This window comes from Bombina bombina, chromosome 2, assembly GCF_027579735.1.
Source record: "Bombina bombina isolate aBomBom1 chromosome 2, aBomBom1.pri, whole genome shotgun sequence".
In the NCBI taxonomy this organism is placed as follows: domain Eukaryota; kingdom Metazoa; phylum Chordata; class Amphibia; order Anura; family Bombinatoridae; genus Bombina; species Bombina bombina.
The window spans coordinates 705276775-705304407 of record NC_069500.1 but is presented as its reverse complement, the minus strand read 5'-3'; the positions used below and the strand labels follow the sequence as shown (position 1 = coordinate 705304407).

The window sequence follows — 27633 nt, the reverse complement described above, 5'->3', positions numbered from 1 at the left end:
TGAGACACAGTAATCTGATTCATTAGTTGTTCCTGTAGGTAGATAAATATTAATTTTGAAAACTGTGAAAATATGTCAGAAAATTTACAAGCAACGTTATATTGCTGATTTATTTTATTGTAAATGACTTCCGGTATTTTTATTTATTTGTTTATAATTGTGCATGTTTTTTTTTTAATTTAGGCTAAGTAAAGGGTTAAGAATTATTTAAAAACTAATGATGTTTTAATTTTTTAGTAAAGCTAAAACGGTTTCTTATAAGCATGATGTTAGAACTCTTACATGGTATACAAATGATGGTTGACTACTGTTACTTCTCAATAAAGTTTGAAATATTTGAAAGAAAAAAAAAAGTTATTTCCTTTGCTGACGCGGCGGCTTTCGGATGAATCACTGATGAGGTCGCTGCTGACATGGCGGCCCCGGGGAAGTCGGAGGATACCGTGGCTTGTAGCGGTGTCCATGTCCTCCGCTTCCCCGGGGCCTCCCTGCTGCTGTTGCTGTGTGTGTTGATGTTGCAGGCTGGGCTATCAGTTGCGCTCACAGAGGGTTTGTACTGTGGTACTCTAGTGTGTTATGATGTGCTTGGGGTAAGCCGGGATGCCAGTAAGGGGGACATCGCTAGAGCATACCGGCAGCTAGCCCGTAAGTACCACCCGGACCGACATCGAGACACACCGGGACCAGACGGGGAGACTCGGGAAACGGCGCACAACAAGTTTTTGCTGGTGGCAACAGCATATGAAACACTTAAGGTAATGATGGCCGATGCGATATATAACTGACTCGGGGCTGGGGTGTAAATGCTCCCCGGACTCGGCTGTTCATGCATGCTCTTGAATAATGTGATTGTTAACAAGGTGACAGTTCCTTTTCTACCTTTGTAGCAGAGTGCCACTGAGTACTGACACCGTTCTGAGAGCTGTTTGGCATGGTTAAAGTGATGGTAAATTCAAACATAGTAGAAATTGCCAGTCAATATAAATTTCCAAAAATAATGAGGTTAATTGATCTATAGTGTAGTATTCATCTCCTAAATCATAATATTGTGAAAACATTACACCACTGCAATTTACATATTTTATAAAACTAGGTGCTAGCGACACACTTGCAACATTATCCAATTGGATGTGCTTCCTGTCCCTTACGGACACATGGACCAATCAAATAATGCAAAAACGGCCGAGGGCAGATATAAGCTTCAGAGCGCTCTGTTCTAATCATTGCCTCGGGCGCTGCAACCGCCTCTGGGAGCCTAACCATGGGTCCCATATCCCACAACGTGCTTTTACCCTCATTCTGTCTGAGAACCTGCAAAAGCAAAGTAGTGGGGGATGGGACCCATGGTTAGGTTCCCAGAGGCGGTTGCGGCGCCCGAGGCTCTGATTAGAACAGAACGCTCTGGAGTGTATATCTGCCCTTGGCCATTTTTGCATTATCTGATTGGTCCATGTGTCCGTGAGGGACAGGAAGCAGAACCAATCAGATAATGTTGCAAGTGTGTCGCTAGTGCCTTGTGTTGTAAAGCATGTTTGGAATGCAGTGACGTATGTGCGCTCACACGCAATGAGGGGTACCAAAATTCAAAAGGGTAGGTAGCAAATCTCGACGCTTTGCGTATGTGCGCCGCGTGCATACTCAAAATGCATTTGCAGTTTATATATCATTACAATTCAAGGTTGTTCCTAAATTCATTAACTGTAATTTAATGAGTTTACGAGTAACCTTTAAAGTGAATGTAAATTTTGATGCTAAAGTACCCGGTTTTTAAACTCGATTAAAAACAGGGGAACTTTAATTCATCAAAATTTACATTTCACTCGTGTTGTGAAAAAATACTTAACTTTTAATCATGACAGCCACTCCAGCTTCCGCCGCCCGTCGCGAAGCCTCTTCCTGTGTATAAAATGTGGAATCCGGGCTTCCTCCAATCACTGCTTCGAATCAGACACTGATTCCCCCAGGGGGGGGGGGAAGCCGTGATTGGAGGATGACCCATCCATCATTTCTGACGTCAGAAATGGCTTTGCGACGACCGGGGGAAGCTGGAGCGGCTGTCAAGTTTAAATGGTAAGTATTTTTTCACAACGAGTGAAATGTACATTTTGATGAATTAAAGTGCCCCTGTTTTTAATCAAATTTTTAAAAACCGTGCACTTTAGCATCAAAATTTGCATTCAATTTAATTGTGATGATATATGGAGTTGTAAATTACTGTTAGACAAACTGTTTAGTTAATTTTATTTACATATTGAGGCTGCATGTGGCACGCATCCACAGACAAAGCGTCAATTTGCTATCTTAACTGTCGAATTTTGCTACCCCTCTTTGCGCATGAGCGCACATACATCGCCACATTCTACACATGCTTTACAACCTGCCCATTTTTGGTTCAGAACCTGGGTTAGGCTTGCTTATTGGTGGCTAAATGTAGCCACCAATAAGCAAGTTCTACCCAGGGTGCTGAACCTAAAATGGGCCGGCTCCTAATCTTTACATTCATGCTTTTTAAATAAAGATAGCAAGAGAACAAAGAAAAATTGATAATAGAAGTAAATTAGAAAGTTGCTTAAAATTTCATGCTCTATCTGAATCATGAAAGAAAAAATCTTGGTTTAGTAACCCTTTGAGTAATTGGTCACTACTTTCAGTAACAAAGCATACTTAAATGGACATATTACTCAAATATTTCCTATAGTGTATATGAAAGAGCAACAGTTAAAGGCCATAATAATAGTCAAACAAATTGCATGCTCTAACAAATAAAACATGTCAAAAAAAATATTTTTTTTCTGCATGAAAATGTTATGTAAAAATGTTTTAAAATTCATGTGAAACTAACAGGTGAAACTGAATCCCAAGACTTAAAGGGCCATAATACCCAAATGTTTAAACACTTGAAAGTGATGCAGTATAGCTGTAAAAAGCTGACTAGAAAATATCACCTGAACATCTCTATGTAAAAAAGAAAGATATTTTACCTCAAAAGTTCCTCAGTAGCCACCTCCCATTGTAAAGGATTTCTAAGCAGCATATTAGTATGTCTGTCCTGGGACAGCTGAAAGGATGAGCCTCGTAAACTCTCATATTATTTCACCAATCAGGTAAAGGAAGTTTACTATAAAATCTCATGAGAGTTAAGTCAAATCTCATGAGATCACAGTAAGAGTTCATGACCTCAGCACTGCTGATTGGATGCTGTTCATTTCTTCATTTTTATTTTTTTTTACCTGCAGCTGGGAGCAGCTGAGTATAACTTTTTACACAGAACTTACTCTGCTGAGCTGAGGAAGTTGTGAGGTAAAATATCTTCTTTTTTTACATAGAGATGCTCAGGTGATATTTTCCTGTCAGCTTTTTACAGTTATACTGCATTAGTTTCAAGTGATTTAGCATATGAGTATTATGTCCCTTTAACTGTTCACTGACTTATAGGGATAACTCCAACAAAAAATAAGTTGGTTTAGACACACTATGGGAAGAACCATTTTTAAAAAGGCAAAGCACTGTGATGGTAAAGATAAATGTTTTGAGTGCCATGCCCTTTTAAATGAGAATGAAACTATACTTAAAGTGAAGGTCATTTTCAGGCCAATGGACTACTGAAATGTATTCAATAACATACCCCCATTATAGTCGCTAACTTTATCACAAAACATTGTACTTTTTATTAAAAATTAATAATTATTATACTTTCCGTTGCCATTGCGACTCCTCCCCTCCACCACTTCCTTATTCAGCATTAGTGATGTAGCAAGCGGTCCCACACGCTCGCTACATCAGTGAATAGCTTGTGCAGAAGATTCAGAAGAAACTGCACATGCGTATTTGCAAAGGAATCGCGTATGCATGAAAATGTGCGTTTGCGTAAGTGAAACATAGTATTCAATGAATGCATATATAGATTCATTGAGTCCTATGCGATTGTGAGCATTGTTATCATTTTGGAACGTCTCAAAGCGCTTGATATTCCCTTTTGTTAATCCCTTGATATTCCCATTGTTAATTGATATTTATATAAGCTAAAATTGTTTATTTTATAATACATTAGTACGCTAGATCGAATAAAATAGTTTTATAAAATAACGCTTATTTCTAAGATTAATATAATTCAAATAAGAAGTCTTGTCAGTTTGTATTCGATAAAATATTGGTAATAATTATTAAAGGAAAAGTTTTAAAATCCTGTACTGGGCATATAACAGATCTGCAAATATAGTTACAGCATATTTTTCACAAGCGTAATGTCACTTACGCTTGTGATCGTTCACAGTTACGATTTGTATCAAAATAAGAAGCAGGAAGCACACTACGCAGGCGTCTCATGAACGAGCCTGATCGTTCTATGACGCTATTGAGGGAGTAACGCATGCGCATAATTCAACAATGACGTTGCGAGAAAGGGGGCTGAACGCCCCGGGGGGGAAACGGACATTGGAGAATCACATATCACATTTATGTCAAAGTAGGCAAAATGGCGGGCGGACGAAAATAGAGAAACGGAGCGAAGATAAAAGTTAAAAAATAGAAGGTACGATTAGTATGTAAGATAAATGATGAATGAACGTCAGACTAATTTCTGATCAACTGCACAACTGTGTGAACGAGTCACCCGGACTTGACCTTCACTTTAACCCTGCTTATAATGGTTGCAAGACCGCGCTATTAGACCCTCCCTCCTGCAGTCTTCATAAAATAGTGTGGTCTTGCGGTTTGTCAAGGGGTTAAAGGAACATAAAAGTACCTACAAAAATAAGGATTGATAAATTGTTGATGGTGTAAATTTAAGGGGTCATGAAACCCAATATTTTTCATTTGTGATTTAGACAGAGCATACAAGTATGCCTGGAACACTACATGTTTAAAAAAAAAAAGTGCTGGCATCTAGTCCTTTTGCAACACTGCAGCCATATAGTGCTGCATACACATGCACACTCCTTGCATTTCAAAAAAGGATACCAAGAGAAGGAAGAACATTTGATAATAGAAGTCAATTGTTAAAATTACATGTTTAATTTCCATTTAAATAAACAAAAATGCCTTTCAAGCTGTTTGCACTGTAGTGTGTGAGAGCACCAAATCCCTACTGCCACTAGCACTTCCCAGTAACTACATCCACCCATGGATTTCTTATGTATTAGCTATGGAGTTTGGTTGCAGTGCTGAGATCTTTGTCAATCTCCTATAGAAGACCAACACCCTGGAACGCCACCCCATTCATTCTGATGTCTGTGTTGACATAGTTTTTGGCAGTATCATTATTTATGTATTTATTTTTAAATGTAGTAGCAGAGGACTGGCAATTGATCAAGGCAGTATAGATACATTTTAAAAAGCACAAGTGCAAGTTTATTAACCCCTTAAGAACCGGGCATTTCAGACTTAAACTTCCCCAAAAGACCAGAGCATTTTTGCCATCACTACATTTAAACAGAAATAGAGCCTTTGTTTAGATTTACCTTTCAAAACTATATATATATATATATATATATATATATATATATATATATATATATATATATATATATATATATATATATATATATATATATATATATATATATATATATATATATATATATATATATATATATATATCTCAATCAATTAGCCTTTGGCCCAGCTCTCCAACCTGGGGTGTGTGTCAGTGACCTGGGTGCAATCCTCAAGAACAACAAGTATATGAATCCAAATAGTGAAGGGCACTCTCAGGTTTTGTATAGAAATCCATTTGTTTGCTTTAATAATGGTATCATCAAAACATGGTCGACGTTTCGGCCCTCAGTTGGGCCTTCATCAGGAAATCTATAGTCTGAACCCCCCCCCCCCCACAAACTAATATACTGAATACTAAAGTGCAGAAAACAACAAAACCACCCATCACCAATATATACCCAAGATGTTTAAAACAAGATCAGGAGAATTCAACAATTTACCAAAAAAGACAGAGAGTTAACAACCAGCAGAGGAGATTATTAAAACCATAGGGTCATATATCTTAATCAAAGTCTGTATAGCAAGACATACCAATGTAAAGCATGGAAAATCCACAACCAAGTTAGTAGCTAAGTGCAAACCGTTGAAGATAACATAGATAGGCTGTAGCTAAACAAAATTCATTTCAACATCATGCAGCCTTTGTTTAAACATAAACAATATGAAATATACACAGAGCTCACCAGAGGAGATAACTAAACCGTGGAAAACCACTGACCTAGATGTAGAAAGGGGCAGAAAGGACATATGCAACAATGAACGATCACATATAGTTATCAGCCTGGGTACAATGTAAACTACAACCAATTCCTACCATACATAGTAGCAAAACAGCCATTCGTATATCGAGAGAATACCACAGAAAATATAACGGTGCTCAAAGACACCATTCCAACCCTCGTATCAAACATATGGGGTATAGTAATACCATAAATATACTCACATTTAAGCAACCATAGTGATCTAAGTTGGGCTAGTTTGTTTGGATGAAAGCTGGGTCAATTGTGCGGTGAGTGTCCATTACGGAATGTTCATGTGTTGATAGCTTTACCTTTCTGGTGTATTGATTGCTTTTTGTCAGCGTAAGCTGTGATTTACATATTCCCATCGGCATGTATAAACACATTGATTTTGTTTTGAACTGTTAAACTGTTTCTATTGAGCTATCGGTGTCTACTGTACTAAGGTTGCTTAAATGTGAGTATATTTATGGTATTACTATACCTCATATGTTTGATACGAGGGTTGGAATGGTGTCTTTGAGCACCGTTATATTTTCTGTGGTATTCTCTCGATATACTAATGGCTGTTTTGCTACTATGTATGGTAGGAATTGGTTGTAGTTTACATTGTACCCAGGCTGATAACTATATGTGATCGTTCATTGTTGCATATGTCCTTTCTGCCCCTTTCTACATCTAGATCAGTGGTTTTCCACGGTTTAGTTATCTCCTCTGGTGAGCTCTGTATATTTCATATTGTTTATGTTTAAACAAAGGCTGCATGATGTTGAAATTAATTTTGTTTAGCTACAGCCTGTTATCTTCAACGGTTTGCACTTAGCTACTAACTTGGTTGTGGATTTTCCATGCTTTACATTGGTATGTCTTGCTATACAGACTCTGATTAAGATATATGACCCTATGGTTTTAATAATCTCCTCTGCTGGTTGTTAACTCTGTTTTTTTTGGTAAACTGTTGAATTCTCCTGATCTTGTTTTAAACATCTTAGGTATATATTGGTGATGGGTGGTTTTGTTGTTTTCTGCACTTTAGTATTCAGTATACATGTATTAGTTTGTGTTTTTTGTTTCTTTTCAGACTATAGATGTCCTGATGAAAGCCCAACTGAGGGCCGAAACGTTGACCATGTTTTGATGATACCATTATTAAAGCAAACAAATTGATTTCTATACAAAACCTGAGAGTGCCCTTCACTATTTGGATTCATATATAATATAATGTGTGTGTGTGTGTGTGTATGTGTATATATATATATATATATATATATATATATATATATATATATATATATATATATATATATATATATATATATATATATATATTATGAAATAATATCCAGGCGTCCTCATAAAGGTAAAAAATCCAAATCTTTATTCTCAGCAGGTCATATCACAGTTAAAAGACCCTGTGCAGCAGAGCCTCTGGTAAAAACAATTCAGCAAGCACAGCCTAACATGTTTCGGCCAGCCTGGCCGTAATCAGACATATCCCCCTTCTCAGAGGGTGTGCTATTTAAAGGGTAATACTCTGCCCCTTAAACAATTAAAAAACAAACACTGTAATTGATTTTAATTAATATTTGCAATGCCTATCACTATCATTTTATATGCAGTACAACACTAATGAACCTATTCGCAATCTTAATGGAAATGAACATGATATAGACAAACATACTTTCATTTGTAGATCACAGATATGATAAACAAAATAATTAATTAGCAGAAAATGGAGGCTCATGGTTAATACAGGAGGAATGGTAAAGCACAGAGGTGCTATCAATACTTTAGCTGACACCTCTGTGCTATATATACTATGTGCTTAGATTAATTGCAATATATAGTGCTAAACTGAATACTTATAGTTGTCTACTTAGTGAAGACATGTCATACAAGCAAGATACTATTCATAATTACATAAAGACATAACCCAGTATCACACAATAGCTATGATGCTAAAGACTAGCACAAAGTACATAATCCAATATTCCTTCTATCATAGATATCTAAATTATAAAGACATATGTTTATATGTTAAATCAATTTGAAATCCTATTGTTCAAATTTGCTCTACACTGACTTAAATAAAGGATATCAACATATAGTATCAAACCAGGTCTCTACTCAAGCTTATAATTATAGGTGGATCATTCCCAATAATTGATTACATCAAATTGTGAATTGAATCCACACGGGACCAATGTTTTTAGTCTATGGATCCAATAGATTTCTTGTCTTTCAAGTATTTTTTGTTTGCTGCCCCCTCTTCGTGGCTTGCAAATCGCTTCAATTGCGTTCCATTTAAACATATCAACATTTTTCCCGTGTACTTCAATAAAGTGTCTGGAGAGTGCCGAACAATGGATATCATTTGAGATGTATCCCAAATGCTCCTTAATCCTAGTGCGTATGTCCCGGGTAGTTAACCCAACATACTGCAATCTATGTTGAGTACATTCAACCAAATAGATTACAAATGTTGAAGAACATTTTACACATCCCCTAGTGGTGAATGATTCGTTAGTTACATACGATTCAAAGCCATTCCCTTGCTTTAAGTATTTACATGGTTTACAAAGAGACTTACCACATTTGTAAGTCCCCATAGTATTTAACCATGAACTCCGTGGACCTTGGTCTGGGAGCATGCTAGGTGAGAGCATGTTACCAATTGTCAAGTTTTTAGAATATATAAATTCACAACCTTTGTCAACAATATGCTTCAAGGTTTCATCCCCATATAAAATGGGCATATATTTTTTGACAATGTTGCAAACTTCAGAAAATTGATTCGAATATTTGGTGATAAATTTTAGACCCTTACGTTCGGGTCTCCACTTGGTCCCACCAAGCATTTGCCCCCTATCCAGAGTAGCAACTTCCTTGGACACCTTATCAACCATATTCCTATTGTATCCTCTATCCACAAAGCGTGACACTAGATCTTTAGATTCTTTTTCAAAATCTTGATCTAGGCTACAGTTTCTTCGTGCCCTCAGGAACTGCCCTTTGACTATACCTTTGTACACATGTGGAGGGTGGTTACTGTGTGCATGCAGGAGACAGTTGCCTGCAATTGGTTTACGATGTAATGTAATATTGACCTTTCCAGTTAAGCCATCAAACCTTAACAGGAGATCCAAAAAGACGATCTCAGATGCATGACAATTATGTGTAAATTCAATGCCCATATCATTTGTATTGAGGGTTTGCACAAAATTGTTTATAGAATTTTCATCTCCTTGCCAAATGAACAAGAGATCGTCTATGAACCTCCTATAAAAAGAGATATTACTTATGAAAGGGTTATCATCCGCAAAGACGTGGAACAGCTCCCACCAACCCATAAATAAGTTGGCGTATGAGGGCGCAAATTTGGCCCCCATGGCTGTTCCACGCCTCTGTAGAAAGAAAACCCCCTCAAACATAAAATAATTGTGGCTTAAAAGGAATTCTGTCACTCTCAGAATAAAGCCCCTATAAACCTCGCTTAAATCTGTTTCAGTATCTAGGAAAAATTTAATAGCTTCCAGCCCCTTGTTATGAGGAATTGCTGAATACAAAGAAACCACATCTACAGTCAACCATTTTTGATTAGGCAAATGGTCTACCGTTTCCATAAGCCTCAAAACATGTGTTGTGTCTCTGATGTAGCTGGGTAACTTCCTAACAAGGGGCTGTAAGTAAGTGTCAAGCCACTCTGACATGGGCTCTAATAGAGAGCCTATCCCCGCCACAATCGGGCGACCTTTCACATTTTCCAGGCCTTTATGTATTTTTGGAAGATGGTGGAAAATAGGCAAAACAGGATCCTTTACATTCAGTATGGTAGCTGTTTTTCTGTCTAAAATGCCTATTTCCACACCATCATCCACCAACGACATAAGCTCCTTCTGGAACCTAGCAGTGGGATTGAAGGAAAGTTCCACATAGACACTGCAGTCACCCAGTTGTCGTTGTGCTTCCAATACATATGAACTTCTGTCCATAACAACGACGCTGCCACCTTTGTCAGAATTTTTTATGACCAGCACAAAGTATGGATCTAGACCCAGTGACCCAGTTTGGTATATTTCATGCCACCATTTCACAGCAAAATGCGATCAAATAAAAAAAAAAAAAGTTAACTTTTTGCAAACTTTACTTTCTCACTGAAATTATTTACAAACAGCTAGTGCAATCATAGCACAAATGGTTGTAAATGCTTCTCTGGGATCCCCCTTTGTAGCTGCCCCCCACCTCATTTACCCCCTCCCAGATCGATTTTCCACTCTCTTATGCCATGCCTCAGTATAATTTCCCCCTCCCTGCCACTCTGGGTGTTTTTTTTTTTTCTGTAGCGGTCCCGCCCTCTCCAGCGATGGGCCTCCCACCCACCAACGATCAGCAGCACCACTGCTGCCCGATGCAGAGAGTGCCACAGAGTGGCCCTCTCTGCATCGTTACCTCTACCCGTCTATTTCTGCACTTACTCACTCGTGGGACGTGCAGAAATAGCGCAATCTCACTATTTTTAGCAAGACTGCGGCAAAGATAGGCCCAGGACAGCTTCCCCTGTACGACGCTGGTCCTTAAGGGCTTAAAGGGACATTATACACTAGATTTTTCTTTGCATAAATGTTTTGTAGATGATCTATTTATATAGCCCATACAGGTTTTTTTTTTTTTTTTTTTTTAAATGGATAGTTTTGATTATTTTTAAATAACATTGCTCTGATTTTCAGACTCCTAACCAAGCCCCAAAGTTTTAGGAGAATAATGATGTATACCTACTCCAGCTTGCTTCTGTTTGTGTAAAGGGTTTTTCCATATGCAAAGGAAGGGGGAGTGTCTGCTATTTCCCACTTGCAGTGGGTGTTCCAGTAACCTTTTAAATAGTGCTAAACTGGAAGCTTCTAAGTAAGTTTTTAAACGGTTCTATACTGGATTTTTATATCCGTATCTGTGCATATTATTCATTATAGTAGTGTCTATTACATGCAGTTATATGAAAATTGGTGTATACTGTCCCTTTAACAACCCTTAAGCATACAGTTTTAAACAACTTACCTATTTTACTTATTTTATCAAATTTGTATGTGTTCTTTTAGTATCCTTTGTTAAAGGAGCAGTGATGCACTACTGGGAGCTAGCACACCAGGTGAGCCAATAACAAGAGGCACATATGTGCAGCCACCCATTAGCACATCGTTCCCAGTAATGCATTGCTGCTCCTGAGCCTACCTAGGTATTGTTTTTAACAAATAATACCAGGAGAATAAAGCAAATTAGATAATAGAATTTAAATGGAAAGTTGTTTAAAGTGGTATGTTCTATCTGCATCATGAAAGAAGTAGGCTTACATTATGCAAACCAACTGGCTAGGATATTCACATGAAAATTCCCTTCTTTGCTAATCTATTTAAAATGTACATTTTCCTAAAGGTACAAAAGATATCCACTACACATGCCAGTTACTAAGTATCTTATTGGCCTTACACTATATTTAAAAATTACAATAAATCAGCCAATACTTTTTCTTTTTTTTGTCTTTAGTCTTACTCCAAGCAATCTGAAAAACCATTGCAATTATTTGTTTTCCTTTTTTTTATTTATGGAACTTTTTCAGGATGAAGATACACGTAAAGATTATGATTATATGTTGGATCACCCAGAGGAGTACTACAGACATTACTATCATTACTACAGCAGGAGGCTGGCACCAAAAGTTGATGTGCGAATAGTCATTCTTGTTTCAGTTTGTATCATCTCTGTTATTCAGGTAATATTTCAGAAATTCACTTTTAAGCCACTTGCCATTCTAAAATCCTGCATCATATTTTATTGTGTGCTGAGATCCTCAAATCCATTTATTGTTAACTTTCAACAAACTATTTAGTTCTTAAAAAATAGTGAGTATATTTTATAAAAAAAGTAATGTGGTACAGGGCCATTTAGTTATGGTTGCTGAAGATTCTCTAGCTGCCGTAGTCCTCCCAGGTGCTTTTTTAAGTTGTGACCCTCTTCCGAAATCCCCAAAGCACACATTTTTAGTCCTGTGGTACACATTCTAAGTGTTGCTTTTTGTCAGGGCTGCAAAAACTAACACAGTAGCCTTCCCTGCAGAAAATTATGTAGGAAAATATTTTAGACCCTCATTTAGATCTGCTAATTTGCACATTTCTGAACAGCATTTTTTTTTTTTTAAAGTAAGATGTTTTCATAAATTCAAAATATCTTCAACTATTTTTAATGTAAGTAATTCCACTTTTAAGTGGCATGTCAGCAAAGTCGTTAGATTTTTTAATATTAAGCAGTAGTCAATATCTAAACTGCATGAAGCAAAATTAAATTAGTTATTGCAAATCACAGTAACTTTTCAAATGAAAATAACTTACCTTGTCATACCTTTTTTTAAAAATCAAAATAACTTTTACTGGTCCACTTTTAAAAAAATAAATAAAAATAAAAGCTGTCCGCCTCAACTAAGGAGCTCAGCCAGTGTTTTCTTTTTAATAATGTGACACTTGGAGCATTATATATCCAGGTTTACTGGTCGGCTGGCTTTCCACCAACATAAAGCTAAGTTTACTCAACCTAATTGGAAGTTTACTCAACCTAATTGGGCTTTAGCATATATTACTATAGTTATTTTTGGGCTTTTTTTTATATATATATATATATATATATATATATATATATATATATATATATATATATTCAAGTAGCCTGTAGCCCAGCACTCCAACCAGGTGGAGTAATTCAGGACCTGGGTGCAATCCTCAAAAATAATAAATGTAAGAATCCATGTAGAAAAAGGGCACTCTCAGGATTTGTACAGTAGAAAAAATAGTTTCTTTATTTAGTAGAATCTATAGGACATATCAGGACATATATAATCTGAAAAACAGATAAACAAACACTAGCACAAATGTATTTGCGAAAGGAAGAAACAGAACAAGAAAAACTAAAAGTGAACAAACAACCTACCTAGCCACCACCGCACAGAACAAAACCTAAAACAATTAAAAATAATGCTTATATGTGAATTCAACAATAGTCCAACAAAGGATTGCAAAAGAACAACCAGGGAGAATAATATATAGTAAAAAATAATAAAAATTGATACATAGCAACCATCATAATAAGAGACACAAATGCCAAAAAAATACACAAAATATAAATAAAAAGACATAAAAAAACAATAACATAAATATGACGTGCTAGTTATAACCAATAATACCACAAGCGGGATGACGAGCAAAATAAACAACAAAAAACAAAGTAAAACACAACATAGATGAAGAAGTAGTCAATCAACTAGCAAACGGATTGAAAGTTTGAGAGATAATATTGAGAGAATCAACTGCTATAGCAGATGGGAGAATCAAACCATGTGAGTGTGACACAGTAAACGTCATGGTACAAAAAGGCTATTCATACGCCACTCGATCCAAAAAGGCAATGAAATCACAAAATCTACATAGCGTGTCAGAAAATATATTCTAGCAGGAAATGAATGTGTAGGGCTGCAATGGATATCAAAACACAATAAATATCCTCATTTGAACCACAGAGAGATACATAATAAGGGCATACCCAGCTCAAGTTATAACAATAGAGAACAATGCCAACAAAAGTAATACTAGCTAGAGCAACCTACATTGCAGCTAGAGACCGTAAATAGCGATAATAAGCACAGCATAATTGACAGCCGGCTGAAATCAAACTCAGAGCGGTACAAACACACCACAAGCAGCTACTCAGAACAAACATTACAAAATAAATATGAAACCGGAATATTCAGACTATATGTAGATATGTGGCTACAAGAACCGCTCAGCAAGTGTTACTGTTGTCATGCCAACAAGAAAACCAAACCTATGTTAGGCGGAATTGATACCGCACCTGTGGCGTCCAAACCCAAAAAAACACTTTCATATGAGTAAATAGAGACATAATTATAAGCATACATCAGTATACAAAACCACTGGTAAATATACAATTGTAAGCCAATGCCAAAGCGAACAGGGGACCATAAACATATGAATAGTGTAGCTAAAAACCGCAACATTGTAGAAATATAACTTCAGAAAAACAAAATGAATCGGCTGTATCGAGCCGACTAAAAACCAAAAAGTCACACACTTACGTTCCCAAACAGGAGATGCAAGTAAATGACTGTCTCACTGATCAGACCTTTCACACGGAACGAACAAATGTACCTAATCAATAATACAGGTATCGAGTGAGAACCAAAGACCCTATTAAAGTGATACTAAGTGACCAGCACATAAACCGGACATGTATCATAGAGAAAAGAACAATGGGCCGATATTAATAAGCATACCTGTTCACTGAACAACAGTAGCGTTCCCAATCCGAGATCAGCATATATTGACTGCCACTCAAACATAACTTTAAATAGAGAACGTAGAATTGCCTGTAAGCCTATGATAGGCTACTCCCGTACAACGCCTAATTTTACTGTGCCAACCACACAGCCGGAAAAATGCTAGCAGCATTCAGAGACCTAAAGTGAATTAAAGGGGCCAGTGACGGCAGAGAAAAACAGACTGCCCAAAATCAGATGGTAAATACAAAAAAACGGTGATAACAGCGGACTATGTATAAACTTGCGCTGCTAAAGCCAATAATGATAATAGTTCGACCAAACATCCCCGTTAGATTAACACCACACCATACCAATACAAAGAGACATAGGTAATACTTTCACTAACCCGTGCACATTGCAAAATAGAAGGCATCAGACCATACATCTAACACAGACCAACTGATATCTGACAAAACAAATAGTGCTACAAAGGCACTAATACAGAAAAATCAGAAGACCAAATAATGTGTTGTACCAGATGGAGAAAAATAGATAAAAAGGGATGAAGGATGAGATCAGAGAGATAAGCCAAGCGCTCCACACAGTCAATAGTGGACTCAGGCAACCTCTAGGTTAGAGAGTATATTCTCACGACTACAAATTACATAAAACAAAAATGTAAAGAGAGATAAGATAAAAAGGAGAAGAGGACGAGAAAAGTAAATACAGAGAAAAAGAAAAAAACAATTCACAGAACATGCATAACAAGTTATTCTAGTGTGATGAAAACTAAAGCCAAAAAATCAGGGTAGAAAAAGAAAAATACAGTACAAAATATATAAGGAAATTGAAAATATATAAAAAAAAATATATGAAAAAAATATCTAAAAAATATATATAAAAACTCAAAAAATAAAGAAAAATCCAAATGAGCATTAAGACCATGTGGGCTGGGAGTGTTCAATCGGAAAATCCATTTGGATTCACATTTCAATAGTTTATTGTCTCGATTGCCACCCCTTTTGAGGGGTGCAAGTGTCAATCAACATAGCCCGAAGTGAAGCAATGGGATGTTTATGGTCCAAGAAGTTTCTGGCCACGGGTTGGTCGGCCTGGTGGTCTCTAAAAGCAGTCCTTATGGAGCTTTTATGGTTGGCTAGTCTCTCCCTAAAGGTGGTGCTGGTCTTCCCAATATAGAAGAGACCACAAGGACAAGATAGATAATACACAACGTATTGTGATGTGCAGGTGAGCCGATGTCTGATCGTATACATCTTTGTGGAACCCGGGTGGTGGAATCTTTGGCCAAGTAACGCAGCTTCTGCATTTGTAGCAGCCAGGTTTAGTCGTGGCTAACCAGGTGCCCTTGCCACGCCATGGATCTGTTTTCATTAACAGGGTCTTCAGAGTTGAGCCACTCCGGTGTACCACCCTGGGTGGAGGACAATTTTCAAATGGAAGAGACTTATCGTTGGTGATGATATGCCAGTTATCACGGATAATATCCACAACATGTTTGGTAGCTGGGGTATAGCTAGTGATGAAATTGATGGGTGTGTTAATCTGCAAATTGGCTGCCTTTGGTTTTCTCATCAGGAGAGAGGATTGTTGGTAACCACTAACTTCTTTCAAAATATCAGATAACAATTTGGAGCTGTAGCCGCCTTCCAGAAACTTTTTCTTCATGGATTCAATCTATCTCTCTGCGATTGTTCAGAGTTATTCCGTATAGTTCTCATGAATTGGGACTTAATAATGCCTCGCTTCATTTGCATGGGATGAAAACTGCTGTACAGAAGGAAGAGTATTACGGTCTGTTGGTTTCGAATAAAGTGTGGTTCTTAATACGCAGCCCTGGTCAGCCTCACACTTGTAGATGCATAAATCCAAAAAATGGATTTTCTGGGTATCACAATCACTTTTGAGCACAATAGACCCCTCAGCTGAGTTAAGGTCATGGATCCAAGCTGTTAATTCTGTTTGCGTGCCCCCCCCATATGACCAACAAATCATCTATATACCTGCGATATAACAGTATATGTGGATTCCTGTCTTTGAAGATGTATAAGCTCTCAAACCAGGCTATAAATAAGTTGGCATATGAGGGGGCCAGGCTGGAACCCATTGTGGTACCTACCAGTTGAAGGTAGTAGGTGTCCTCGAATCGGAAGTAGTTGTGCTGTAGTCAAAGTAAGAGCCAGTCGAGGAGGACTTCAATGGGTGGACCATTGTATGAGCTGCTAGAAATGAGAGCTTGTCTAGTAGCCTCAATGCCCAACATGTGGGGAATCACAGTATAAAGACTGTTTACGTCTAGTGTCACAAGGATGCAATCCTTTGGAAAGACTTGATCTTGAAGTAATTGCATAAGTTGTATCGAATCCTGGAGGTATGCTTCAGTTGATTTAACTAGATCTTGTAGAAAGAAGTCGATGTATCTGGAAAGATTTTGGAATAGTGACCCCTCAGCTGACACTATGGGACGCCCAGGTGGGTTGACCTGATCTTTGTGTATTTTGGGGATGGTGTATACAATAGAGTAAACTGGATGTTTAGTAGATAAAGTCGTAGTCATTCTGGTCAATATGTCCACAATTTAATGCGCACAAAAGGCTTTCATCCAGCTTCCTTTTAAAGGCTAATGTAGGATTGTGTGAGAGTCTTCTGTAGGTTATCCCATCCTCGAGTTGTCTAAACAGCTCATCACGATAATAAGCATAATTAAGCACAATAATTGCTCCACCTTTGTCAGCAGGTCAGATGACAATAGTTTCGTCAGATTGTAGTCTACGTAGTGCTTGCCACTGTTCTTTATTCAAATTGATCCGTGACCTTGTACGGGTATGACAGGCAAGTTCAATTTCCCTAGAACATGTCATGGTGAATGTCTTTATGGTAGAATGAGTCAATTTGGGTTCGACGGTAATTTTTTTTGGACAATGCAGGCTTAGGGTTGTCCTGAGGCGAGTTTTTGAAGAAGTCTTTCAGCTTCAGAGTTCTTTGTAACCTATGTAGATCTACAAGGTAGTCAAAGGTATCCACTTTTGGAGTGGGAACAAAGTTTAATCCCTTCACGAGTACATCAATCTCATCCTTGTCCAGTGGTCTATTACTGAGATTGATCACCACATTTGCATCAGTGGTTATGCCTTTGGAGGTTTTCTTCCACCAGCCCCCTCGTCTGTTGGCTGTCTCTTTTCCATTGGGGTTTTTTGGAATCATGGGAGGCTTCCTTTGTGATCTGGTGAGAATTTTGTCAGGCTGTCTACTACTTTGCCCACTCTGAACTTGGTCAGACTCCCTAGAATCTCCACCACTGGTGTCAATCGTATTAGAGAGAGGTGCACGTTTCCGCTTATCCCTCCTGCGTCTATGGGGCCTATTCTTACCGGACAACCATTGGTACACATTGCGTTCATGATAATCAATCTCAACAGAGTTTTACATTTATTTTTGAAACTGATAAGGTCTTTCTTGTATTTATCGACTTGGGTAGCCAATTTATTGACCCAATCATCACTGATGTCATTTCTCAGAATGTGCATCTTGTCGATTTCAACCACACGGACATCTTCTACTACTATTTTTTTCAGTCTAGTGACTTCTTCTATAACTAACAAGATCCAATCCAGGGAGCACTTGTTAGCAATATGGCACCATTTTCTGCAGAAATCGTTGTTGCTACGACCAATAGTAGGGGAATTCTTAACCCTGAATCCCTGCGGGATGAGTTTTCTTTTGTAATAATCCGTGAGATAATTGGCATGCAATTGATAGTCAATCTCCTTTCTTTTAAGATTCAAGATCTTGTAGTATATATTGATAGGACCTTCCTCTACATTCTCAGACTCACACAGGCTTAAAATACGTGCTGCATCCTCGTCAGTGAAGGCAAAGGTGCCTTCTTCATGAGTACCAGCTTGGGTCCCCTGCTGGGAGTCAGATCTAAATTGGTCTTCATCCATTTCAGTCTAGGTTGTTGATGAGCAAATCCTCTGGGATTATTGTAAATAATAAATTCACTTTAAAAAACACCAATGTGGGATAAAAACAACTTGATTGGGTGTGAGACGGTAACAGTAGTTTATTCAGTCAATTCATTCCGGGGGTGCGTGGGAAAATGTATAATCCAAAGTCAAGTAGCCTGTAGCCCAGCACTCCAACCAGGTGGAGTAATTCAGGACCTGGGTGCAATCCTCAAAAATAATAAATGTAAGAATCCATGTAGAAAAAGGGCACTCTCAGGATTTGTACAGTAGAAAAAATAGTTTCTTTATTTAGTAGAATCTATAGGACATGGTCGACGTTTCGCCCCCAGTTGGGCCTTCATTAGGACATATATAATCGGAAAAACAGATAAACACTAGCACAAATGTATTTGCGAAAGGAAGAAACAGAACAAGAAAAACTAAAAGTGAACAAACAACCTACCTAGCCACCACCACAGAGAACAAAACTTAAAACAATTAATAATGCTTATATGTGAATTCAACAATAGTCCAACAAAGGAATGCAAAAGAACAACCAGGGAGAATAATATATAGTAAAAATTTATAAAAATTGATACATAGCAACCATTATAATAAGAAAGACACAAATGAGGATATTTATTGTGTTTTGATATCCATTGCAGCCCTACACATTCATTTCCTGCTAGAATATTTTTTCAGACACGCTATGTAGATTTTGTGATTTAATTGCCTTTTTGGATCGAGTGGCGTATGAATAGCCTTTTTGTACCATGACGTTTACTGTGTCACACTCGCATGGTTTGACTCTCCCATCTGCTATAGCAGTTGATTCTCTCAATATTAACTCTCCAACTTTCCGTCTGTTTGCTAGTTGATTGACTACTTCTTCATCTATGTTGTGTTTTATTTTGTTTTTTGTTGTTTATTTTGCTTGTCATCCTGCTTGTGGTGGTATTGGTTATAACTAGCACGTCATATTTATGTTATTGTTTTTTAATGTCTTTTTATTTATATTTTGTGTATTTTTTTTGGCATTTGTGTCTTTCTTATTATGATGGTTGCTATGTATCAATTTGTATTATTTTTTACTATATATTATTCTCCCTGGTTGTTCTTTTGCAATCCTTTGTTGGACTATTGTTGAATTCACATATAAGCATTATTTTTTAATTGTTTTAGGTTTTGTTCTGTGTGGTGGTGGCTAGGTAGGTTGTTTGTTCACTTTTAGTTTTTCTTGTTCTGTTTCTTCCTTTCGCAAATACATTTGTGCTAGTGTTTGTTTATCTGTTTTTCAGATTATATATGTCCTGATGAAGGCCCAACTGGGGGCCGAAACGTCGACCATGTCCTATAAATTCTACTAAATAAAGAAACTATTTTTTCTACTGTACAAATCCTGAGAGTGCCCTTTTTCTACATGGATATGGATATATATATATATATATATATATATATATATATATATATATATAAACATTTTCTTCTTCAATGGCGGTTTAGATTCCGAGTTTGTTTAGCTTACATATTTTCTTTTTTAATCTTATGTATTTATTAAAAAAATAGTTTTTTTTGTTATGTAACAGAAAATGTAGGATTAAATAGGTACAATTAATAAGTATACACATACGTTTTATTGATGTTATTACAATGGTGTAAAAACTGCACACTTTAATTATAATTCTACTCACTAGAATATCATTAATTCAATTGGGTATGTTTGGCAAACTTCAAACTTTTAAAATACGTTTTTCCAATTATTTTTTTTTTCTTCAGTTTTACAGCTGGTGGTCTCGTTATAATGAAGCCATTAATTACCTAGTGACGGTGCCAAAATACCGAATTCAAGCAACCGAAATAGCAAAGAAGCAAGGTCTGTTCAACCGAGCCAAAGACAAGGGGAGGGGCAAAAGAAGCAAAGAGGAAATTAAAGAAGAAGAACAGGAAATAATCAAGGACATCATCAAAAACAAAATAGACATTAAAGGAGGCTACCAGAAACCACAGATATATGACATCTTACTGTTTCAGATAGTCCTTTTCCCTTATTATGTGTTCGGATATCTGTCTTGGTATGTGTGGTGGATATACACCTTCAGTATCAAAGGAGAAGAGTATGGTGAAGCAGAGAAACTATACCTCATACGGAAAAATATGAAGATGTCCCAGTCTCAGTTTGACAGCTTGGAAGAGCATCAGAAAAACACTTATCTCGAGCAGCAATTGTGGTTAAAAGAAAAATTTGAAGTAAGTAAATTTTATGAAAACTAGTCGAACTTATAACTAAATTAGTTGAACATTATACAAATCATACCTATTAATATAGTGTAGTAATTAAAATATCTTGCATAAGAAACCATTACCCCAGTCCAAGTAGTGCTTGGTTTGAAAGAGTGTAGTTTGCTGGATGTCCCTCTAAGATACAAGTTATCATTTTTTACCTTCAGCACTAGGCACCTTGGCATGCTGAGAAGAGGGACGCATACTCTATATTCATTTACCCGTATCTGTTGTTCTGATGTCCTAGGATAGATAAGTGTTATGAGCTGGCTTAAGTGATGCTGTATGTCGTTTATTATTTCATTTTAATGGGATACCATGGTTTCTTTACTTAAAAGGCATGTAATCACCCTTCCAATGGTGATTATTTCCACCACAAGGCACCAGGGAGCTTTTAGATACGGAGTATGGCCCTTTTATGACCCCCCTGTATTCTCTTTCTTATGTTCTTATCATTAGTAGGTTACAAAAAGTGTGCTCTGGGGCAGTTCCACAGTTCAGACCAAAGACAGCTTCTGCGTTTAGTTTAAACAAGAATATTATAATCTACATATTCCAAGCTAAATGTTAAAAGAACTGTTGTTTGTCATGGAACAAGTAAGATTTTTGAGGATGTACATTGAGCAGATTGGATCTTGGAGGAAAGTTACTAGATTTTATTTCCTCATACATTTGAAATAATGGGAAACTGGTATAAAAAGCATTAGTAGTTACTTTCTCCTATTACTGAAGCTTTTGTACAAATAGCAGATTTGCTAAGGGAAGGAAAGGCCTTGCTAATATGTATGTATGCATTCTGAGCAGCAGCAGAGACAATTATTTTCAGGTATCATCAGAGTTGCTACATTGCCATTTAGAATACGCTGGCTTTGTTTTCATTCAGAAACTTCCTTATTGTATAGCCTTTTTTGCAATAAGTACTTAGCCATTATGAATTGGTTTGTTTTGGTAGTAGTGCTATTAAAATATGGAAAAGAAAAATAAATTTTCACCTAATTTTCATGACCATCCTCATTTCCAGATTTTCCATTAGTCTGTATTTGGATTTTATTTGTTATAATTATAAGCACATACATTTATATTAGATCTTACAGCTCAGAAAGTGAAAGTTTTATATACTTTTTGTTGCTTCCAACAGAGTTTTTAAAATTACTGTGAATGGCTGAGACATGAGTAAAGAAAAAAAAAATCTTAGAGCAGTTTTTTTTTTATAAACTGCACCCAAAAAAATGTATGCTTAAAGGGACAGTCTACACCAGAATGTTAGTTTAAAAAGATAGATATTCCCTTTTATTACCCATTCCCCAGTTTTGCATAACCAACACGGTTATATTAATGTTTTACCTCTGTGATTACCTTGTATCTGAGCCTCTGCAGACTACCTCCTTATCTCAGTGCTTTTGACAGACATACAGTTTAACCAATCAGTGCAGACTCCTAAATAACTCCATGGGAGTGCGCACAATGTTATCTATATGACACACATGAACTATTACTGTCTAACTGTGAAAAACTTTCAAAATGCTCTGAGCTAAGAGGCGGTTTTCAACTGTTTTAGAAATCAGTTTGAGGCTACCTAGGTTTAGCTTTTCAAAAATACCACGAAGGGAACAAAGCAAATGTAATTAAAAAAGTCAAGTGGAAAGTTGTTTAAAATTGCATGCCCTATCTGAATCATGAAAGTTTAATTTTAACTAGACTGTCCCTTTAAAGTGATGGTAAACTCCTGTTGGTACATGACAGATTCTGATTTTGTAATAGCTTATCTATTAAACCACATTACATTTCTAACTTTTTATATGTCATTTTATTTTCAACTTATTTACAAACAGTTCATAGCGCTGCATTGCTCCGCCCCTTATATTTTCTTCACTGAAGGCAATAGATGCGTACCTTGTTTCCACCCTTTCTGCACGTCAGAGAATTTGTGCGCTCCCGACCCTGCTAGTTTCCACACATGCGCATTGGGTTTGTAGTATTGTAAAATATCAGTAAGCCTTAAAATATTTTATTTTTATACAATTTGCATATTTATTTACCAGAACCGAAAATTGATAGTGATGGGTTATTTTTTTAATCTCAAATCGTGTGGAAGCGCATGCGTACCCAAAACATGCATGTGCAAATTTGTCAGAATTCTAAAGGCTCCTGATTGGATGCGCGTCTTGAAAGTAAAATGACATTGCACAGGCGCATAGCAAGTAGCATAGAAGATAGCCTGTCTGGCGACAGGCTTGCTTATTGGTCCGACTTTATAAGCATTGGCTATTGCGTCACAGGGGGCTGGAGATGTATCTCAGAAGATGAACGGAAAAATACAAGTATTCAAAGCATTTTTTAATATATTGCATTATATTAGACACTGAACCCATATTTTTTCTTTAATGATTCTGATACAGGATGCAGTTTTAAGCAAGTTTCTTATTTACTCCTATTATCAATTTTTCATCGTTCTCTTGCTATCTTTATTTAAAAAGCAAAAATGTGATGCATAGGAGCAGGCCCATTTTTGGTTGAGACCCTGGGTTATGCTTGCTTATTGGTGGGTAAATGTCAGCCTCCAATAAGCAAGCACCATCTATGGTGCTGAACAAAAAATGGGCTGGCTGCTAAGATTAACATTCATGATTTACAAATAAAAAGATAGCAAGAGAATAATGAAAACTTGATAATAGGAGTAAATTAGAAAGTTGCTTAAAATTGCATGCTCTATCTGAATTATGAACGAAAAGATTTGGGTTCAGTGTCCCTTTTAAGGTAATCTATCCTGTTAATTGATATTATCGCTACATATGGAGTTTACCATCACTTTAATGATAACCCGATCATAAAAAGTATAATATTCCTACCAGGCCTACTTTACATAGGCTGATGCTATGGGGATTGTAATTCTTTCTTTATTTTTACTTCTGATCCTCTTTTTAGATAAACAATACATAGTAAAAAATAACTTTAAATTACTCATCAGCAACATCTTCTATTAAGCTTGTGGTCTATAGAATATCCTGAAAAGTGACTGAAATCCAGTTTTTCCCTATTATCTCAAAGAAAATGTGGCCAAAAATGTAGATAATATACTATGTTTAGTGCTGTAAGTGTAGTATGTTGTGTTTATAATCGCAAATATTTTCTCTTTCTTTGAGAAGGGGAGGAGAAACCCTAAATGTCACATTGTGCTTTAAAGGGATACTAAACCCACATTTTTTATTTGATAATTCAGACAGAGCATGCAATTTTAAGCACCTTTCTAATTTTGTCCTATTATCAATTTTTCTTCGTTCCCTTGATATCTTTATTTGAAAATGCTGGAATGTAAGGTAAGGAGCCAGACCATTTTTGGTTCAGCACCTGGGTAGTGTTGCTGATTGGTTTGCTACATTTAGCCACCAATCAGGAAGCGCTACTCAGATGCTAAACCAAAAATGGGCTGACTCTTAAGCTTACATTCCTGCTTTTTCAAGTAAAGATAGCAAGAGAATGAAGAAAAATTAATAGGAGTAAATTAGAAAGTTGCATAAAATTGCATGCTCTATCTGAATCGTGAAAGAAAAAAATGTGGGTTTAGTATCCCTTTAAAGTTAGTTTAAAAAAAAAAAAAAAAAAAGTCTGCAATAATTTAGCATCCTTGTTCTCAAGCTGTGATGTACCCATGAGCGTACCTGGAACATCAAGGGGTGACTTGCCTTTTTATTATTTTTTTTTGTCCAGTTAAGGTAAACTCTTAATGTAGTACAGAAATCAGTTTCTCAGTTATAGCCTGAAGCACTCCTAACAGGCAATAGTATATCTCCTTGTCTGGTTGATCAGCTGCTTATTCAATTTGACTGACTCACCTGTACTTGGTTAGGGAAACCCTTAGAGGCTGTGTCCCGTTATAGGCAATGACATACTGGAGTTGAGAAACAATGATCTAAAGAGTTTTAAAAGGAACATGCCAGGTGTCTCGGAAGCATGATGGATATAGGACTTCAGTGAAATATCACAAGGAAAATATGCCACGGTGAAATGTGCCAAGTAAAGCTTTCTATACCCAAGTATTCAACAATGAAGTGAGCCTCAGCTGAGCGTGTATGTGATGGTTAGATGCAGAAATGTGCTAACATGAATATTACTTTCCCACATTGTATTTGCCTTTCTAATCGTAGTGGCTCAATATTAAAAAACAAACAAACAAAAAAAAAACTGTTTAGTGTGCGTTTTCTCTATAAATTTACTTCTTTATTATTTGTTGTTCTAATATTTTCAGAGTTTTGCTGCATTTGCATTTAGAAAAACAGAATTTTACAATACATTTTCGAAAACAGAAAACTATATCTTATACAAATTGTCACAATCTGTAGTTTGTATTAGAGCCTTATATTTTTGTAACCTAATATTTAAATATTATAGTTGGGGGTACTGAAATGTAATTCTTAAATCAACACAGAAATCTTTACGGTGTAGTTTCTTCTGCTCTTCTAGTTGTAAATAGCATGAAAAACTAAAGTAAATTTCCTACACTCCAGGCTGAAACCAATAGATTAAAGGGACATGAAACCCCCCAAAAATATTTCCTGATTTAGATGGAACATGTCATTTTAAACAACTTTCCAATTTACTTCTATTATCAAATTTGCCTCATTCTCTTGGTATCCTTTATTAAAGGTGCAGCAATGCACTACTGGGAAGTAGCTGCAAACTTTTGTTAACCAATGACAAGAGGCATATGTGTGCAACCACCAATCAGCAGCTAGCTCCTAAGCCAACCTAGTTATCCTTTTCAAAAAATATTACCAAGAGAACGAAGCAAATTAGATAAGAGAAGTAAATTGGAAAGTTGTTTAAAATTTCATGTTCTGTCTAAATCATGAAAGAAAATGTTTGTTTCATGTTCCTTTAAGAATAAATTTGTCTTTTCAATTATTTTTTTTTTTTTAATTATTATTAGGCTTACAAGCAAGAGCAGGAAGAAGAGCTGAAGATTAAAATGGCTTCAGATCCTCGGTGGAAGAGATACAGAAGATGGATGAAAAATGAGGGACCAGGAAGACTAACATTTATAGATGACTGAAATAAATTGCTTTCTTGGTGCTATCACAAAATATTTTCATAAAATAAATTATAACAGAATTTTCTTTATCTCCCCCCCCCCCCCTTTTTTTGTTTTTAAAACTGTTTTGATCATTAAAAATTCTTCAGCCTACATCTAAGAAAGGAAGATGATTATTTTTGTGCTAAAGTTCAATTCTAAAGGGGGCAAAGTAGACAAAAGGGAGGTGATGAACACATTTTCAGTTGTGTACATTTTTAATAGTATATTCAATTTGGATTGTTTTACAAGTTTTATACGCAGTGAGAGAAATCAATAATAAATCTATAGAACGATCAATTTTAAATAAATATGTATTTTGTATCTTGGTAAACACCTTATGAGTGTGATTATGTTGAAATTTGTACTTGCTGTTGAATGAATTTCTTTGCATTCTAAGTGACCGTACACAAAGCAGGACCTGTTTCTAGGCAATAGGCATAAACTATAAACAAGCTATTCATCAGGTAATAAATCCTTCCACACATTTCTCCCTCCTCCCAGTTTTATCATTGGTTCAATTAAGGGGGAAAAAAAGGGGAAGAGGTGGGATTAAAGGGACAGTAGAGTCAAAATGAATTGTTCAATGTACTTCTATTTCAAAATGTGCTTTGTTCTTTTGGCATCCTTTGTTGAATTGTAAACCTAGGTAGATGGATAGGAGTGTGCACAAGTGTTTTGTTTGAAACAATATATAACACTGTTAATACAAGGGGCATAAAACTCAAATGATTTCTTTCATAATTCAGATAGAGTAGCAATGCACTACTGGGAGCTAGCTGAATACATCAAGTAAGCCAATGACAAGAGGCATAAATGTGCAGCCACCAGTCATTAGCTAGCTCCAAGAAGTGCAATGTAAAATGGAAAGTTATTAAAAATTGCATGCTGAACCACGAGAGCTTAATTTTACTTTACAGTCATTTTAATGGTAATCACATTTCTTTTACATTAATTTAGACACTATAGGCAAAATAAAGGGGACTGCTTTTCACAACTGCTCAAGCGAGGCCTTAGGGCAGACTGTCACATGGTCATGACTGTATTAAGTAGAAGGTTCAGTATAAGCGAACATTGATTCTTCCGTGTCCTCTGGTATGCCAGACCAATGACTGACTAACCAACGTCTTGGGAGACTTGAGACTTTCTTAGCAGCCCAGTTAAAATTATTTACATATCTAAGTGAACTTTCCAGTCATTTAAAGGGACAAGAAAACGCACTTTTTTTTTTTCTTTCATGGTTTAGAAAGAGCATGCAATTTTTAAAAAAACTTTCCAATTATTTCTATTCTCTAATTTGCTTCATTCTCTTGATATTCTTTGTTGAAAAGCTTATCTAAATAGGCTCAGTAGCTGCTGACTGGTGGTTGCACAGATGCATTGTGTGATTGCCTCACCCATGTGCATTTCTATTTCTTAAACAAAGGATATCTAAAGAATGAAGCAGATTCTCTTTCCGGGATTAGGACAAAACAAAAGAATCTCCACATTCCTTTTAGAGAATAACATAATTTGAGTATAAAATCAGGGACTTTATGGAAAACTGGGACATCCCTGTCTATTGTTTCTCCTTTTATATGGGCTGTTAGAGTCCGATGTAATTGCATTGATCAAGCAGCAGGATTTAATTGTTTGGTTTTCTGAGCACTTAAAGAGCAGACATCCTCAAGTGGTATAGGGAGTTGCTTTGCTAAAACCCAGACTAGGGCAGGCTCTGCTGGAGGTGTTTCTTAAAGACTGCAACCTTTTGCTATGCAAAATCTT

The 27633-nt window shown here is 36.5% G+C and overlaps 1 protein-coding gene across 1 annotated transcript; it reads left to right on the top strand.

Moving 5' to 3' along the window:
- The first annotated feature begins 366 nt into the window (after nt 1–366).
- Nucleotides 367–26203, top strand: DNAJC25 (DnaJ heat shock protein family (Hsp40) member C25). The gene is made up of 4 exons (XM_053702687.1): nt 367–755; nt 11848–12000; nt 20298–20768; nt 25729–26203. The coding sequence occupies exons 1-4, from the start codon at nt 414–416 to the stop codon at nt 25849–25851; spliced, it is 1089 nt and encodes a 362-aa protein (XP_053558662.1). The 5' UTR covers nt 367–413; the 3' UTR covers nt 25852–26203.
- The last annotated feature ends 1430 nt before the right edge of the window (nt 26204–27633 follow it).

What these genes read in the sequence shown, in the direction of transcription:
- DNAJC25 (XM_053702687.1), top strand. Translation starts at nt 414, where the DNA reads ATGGCGGCCCCGGGGAAGTCGGAGGATACCGTGGCTTGTAGCGGTGTC. An exon ending in CAGCATATGAAACACTTAAG is followed by an intron (nt 756 to 11,847) that starts GTAATGATGGCC and finishes GAACTTTTTCAG; the next exon opens with GATGAAGATACACGTAAAGA. An exon ending in GGTTAAAAGAAAAATTTGAA is followed by an intron (nt 20,769 to 25,728) that starts GTAAGTAAATTT and finishes AATTATTATTAG; the next exon opens with GCTTACAAGCAAGAGCAGGA.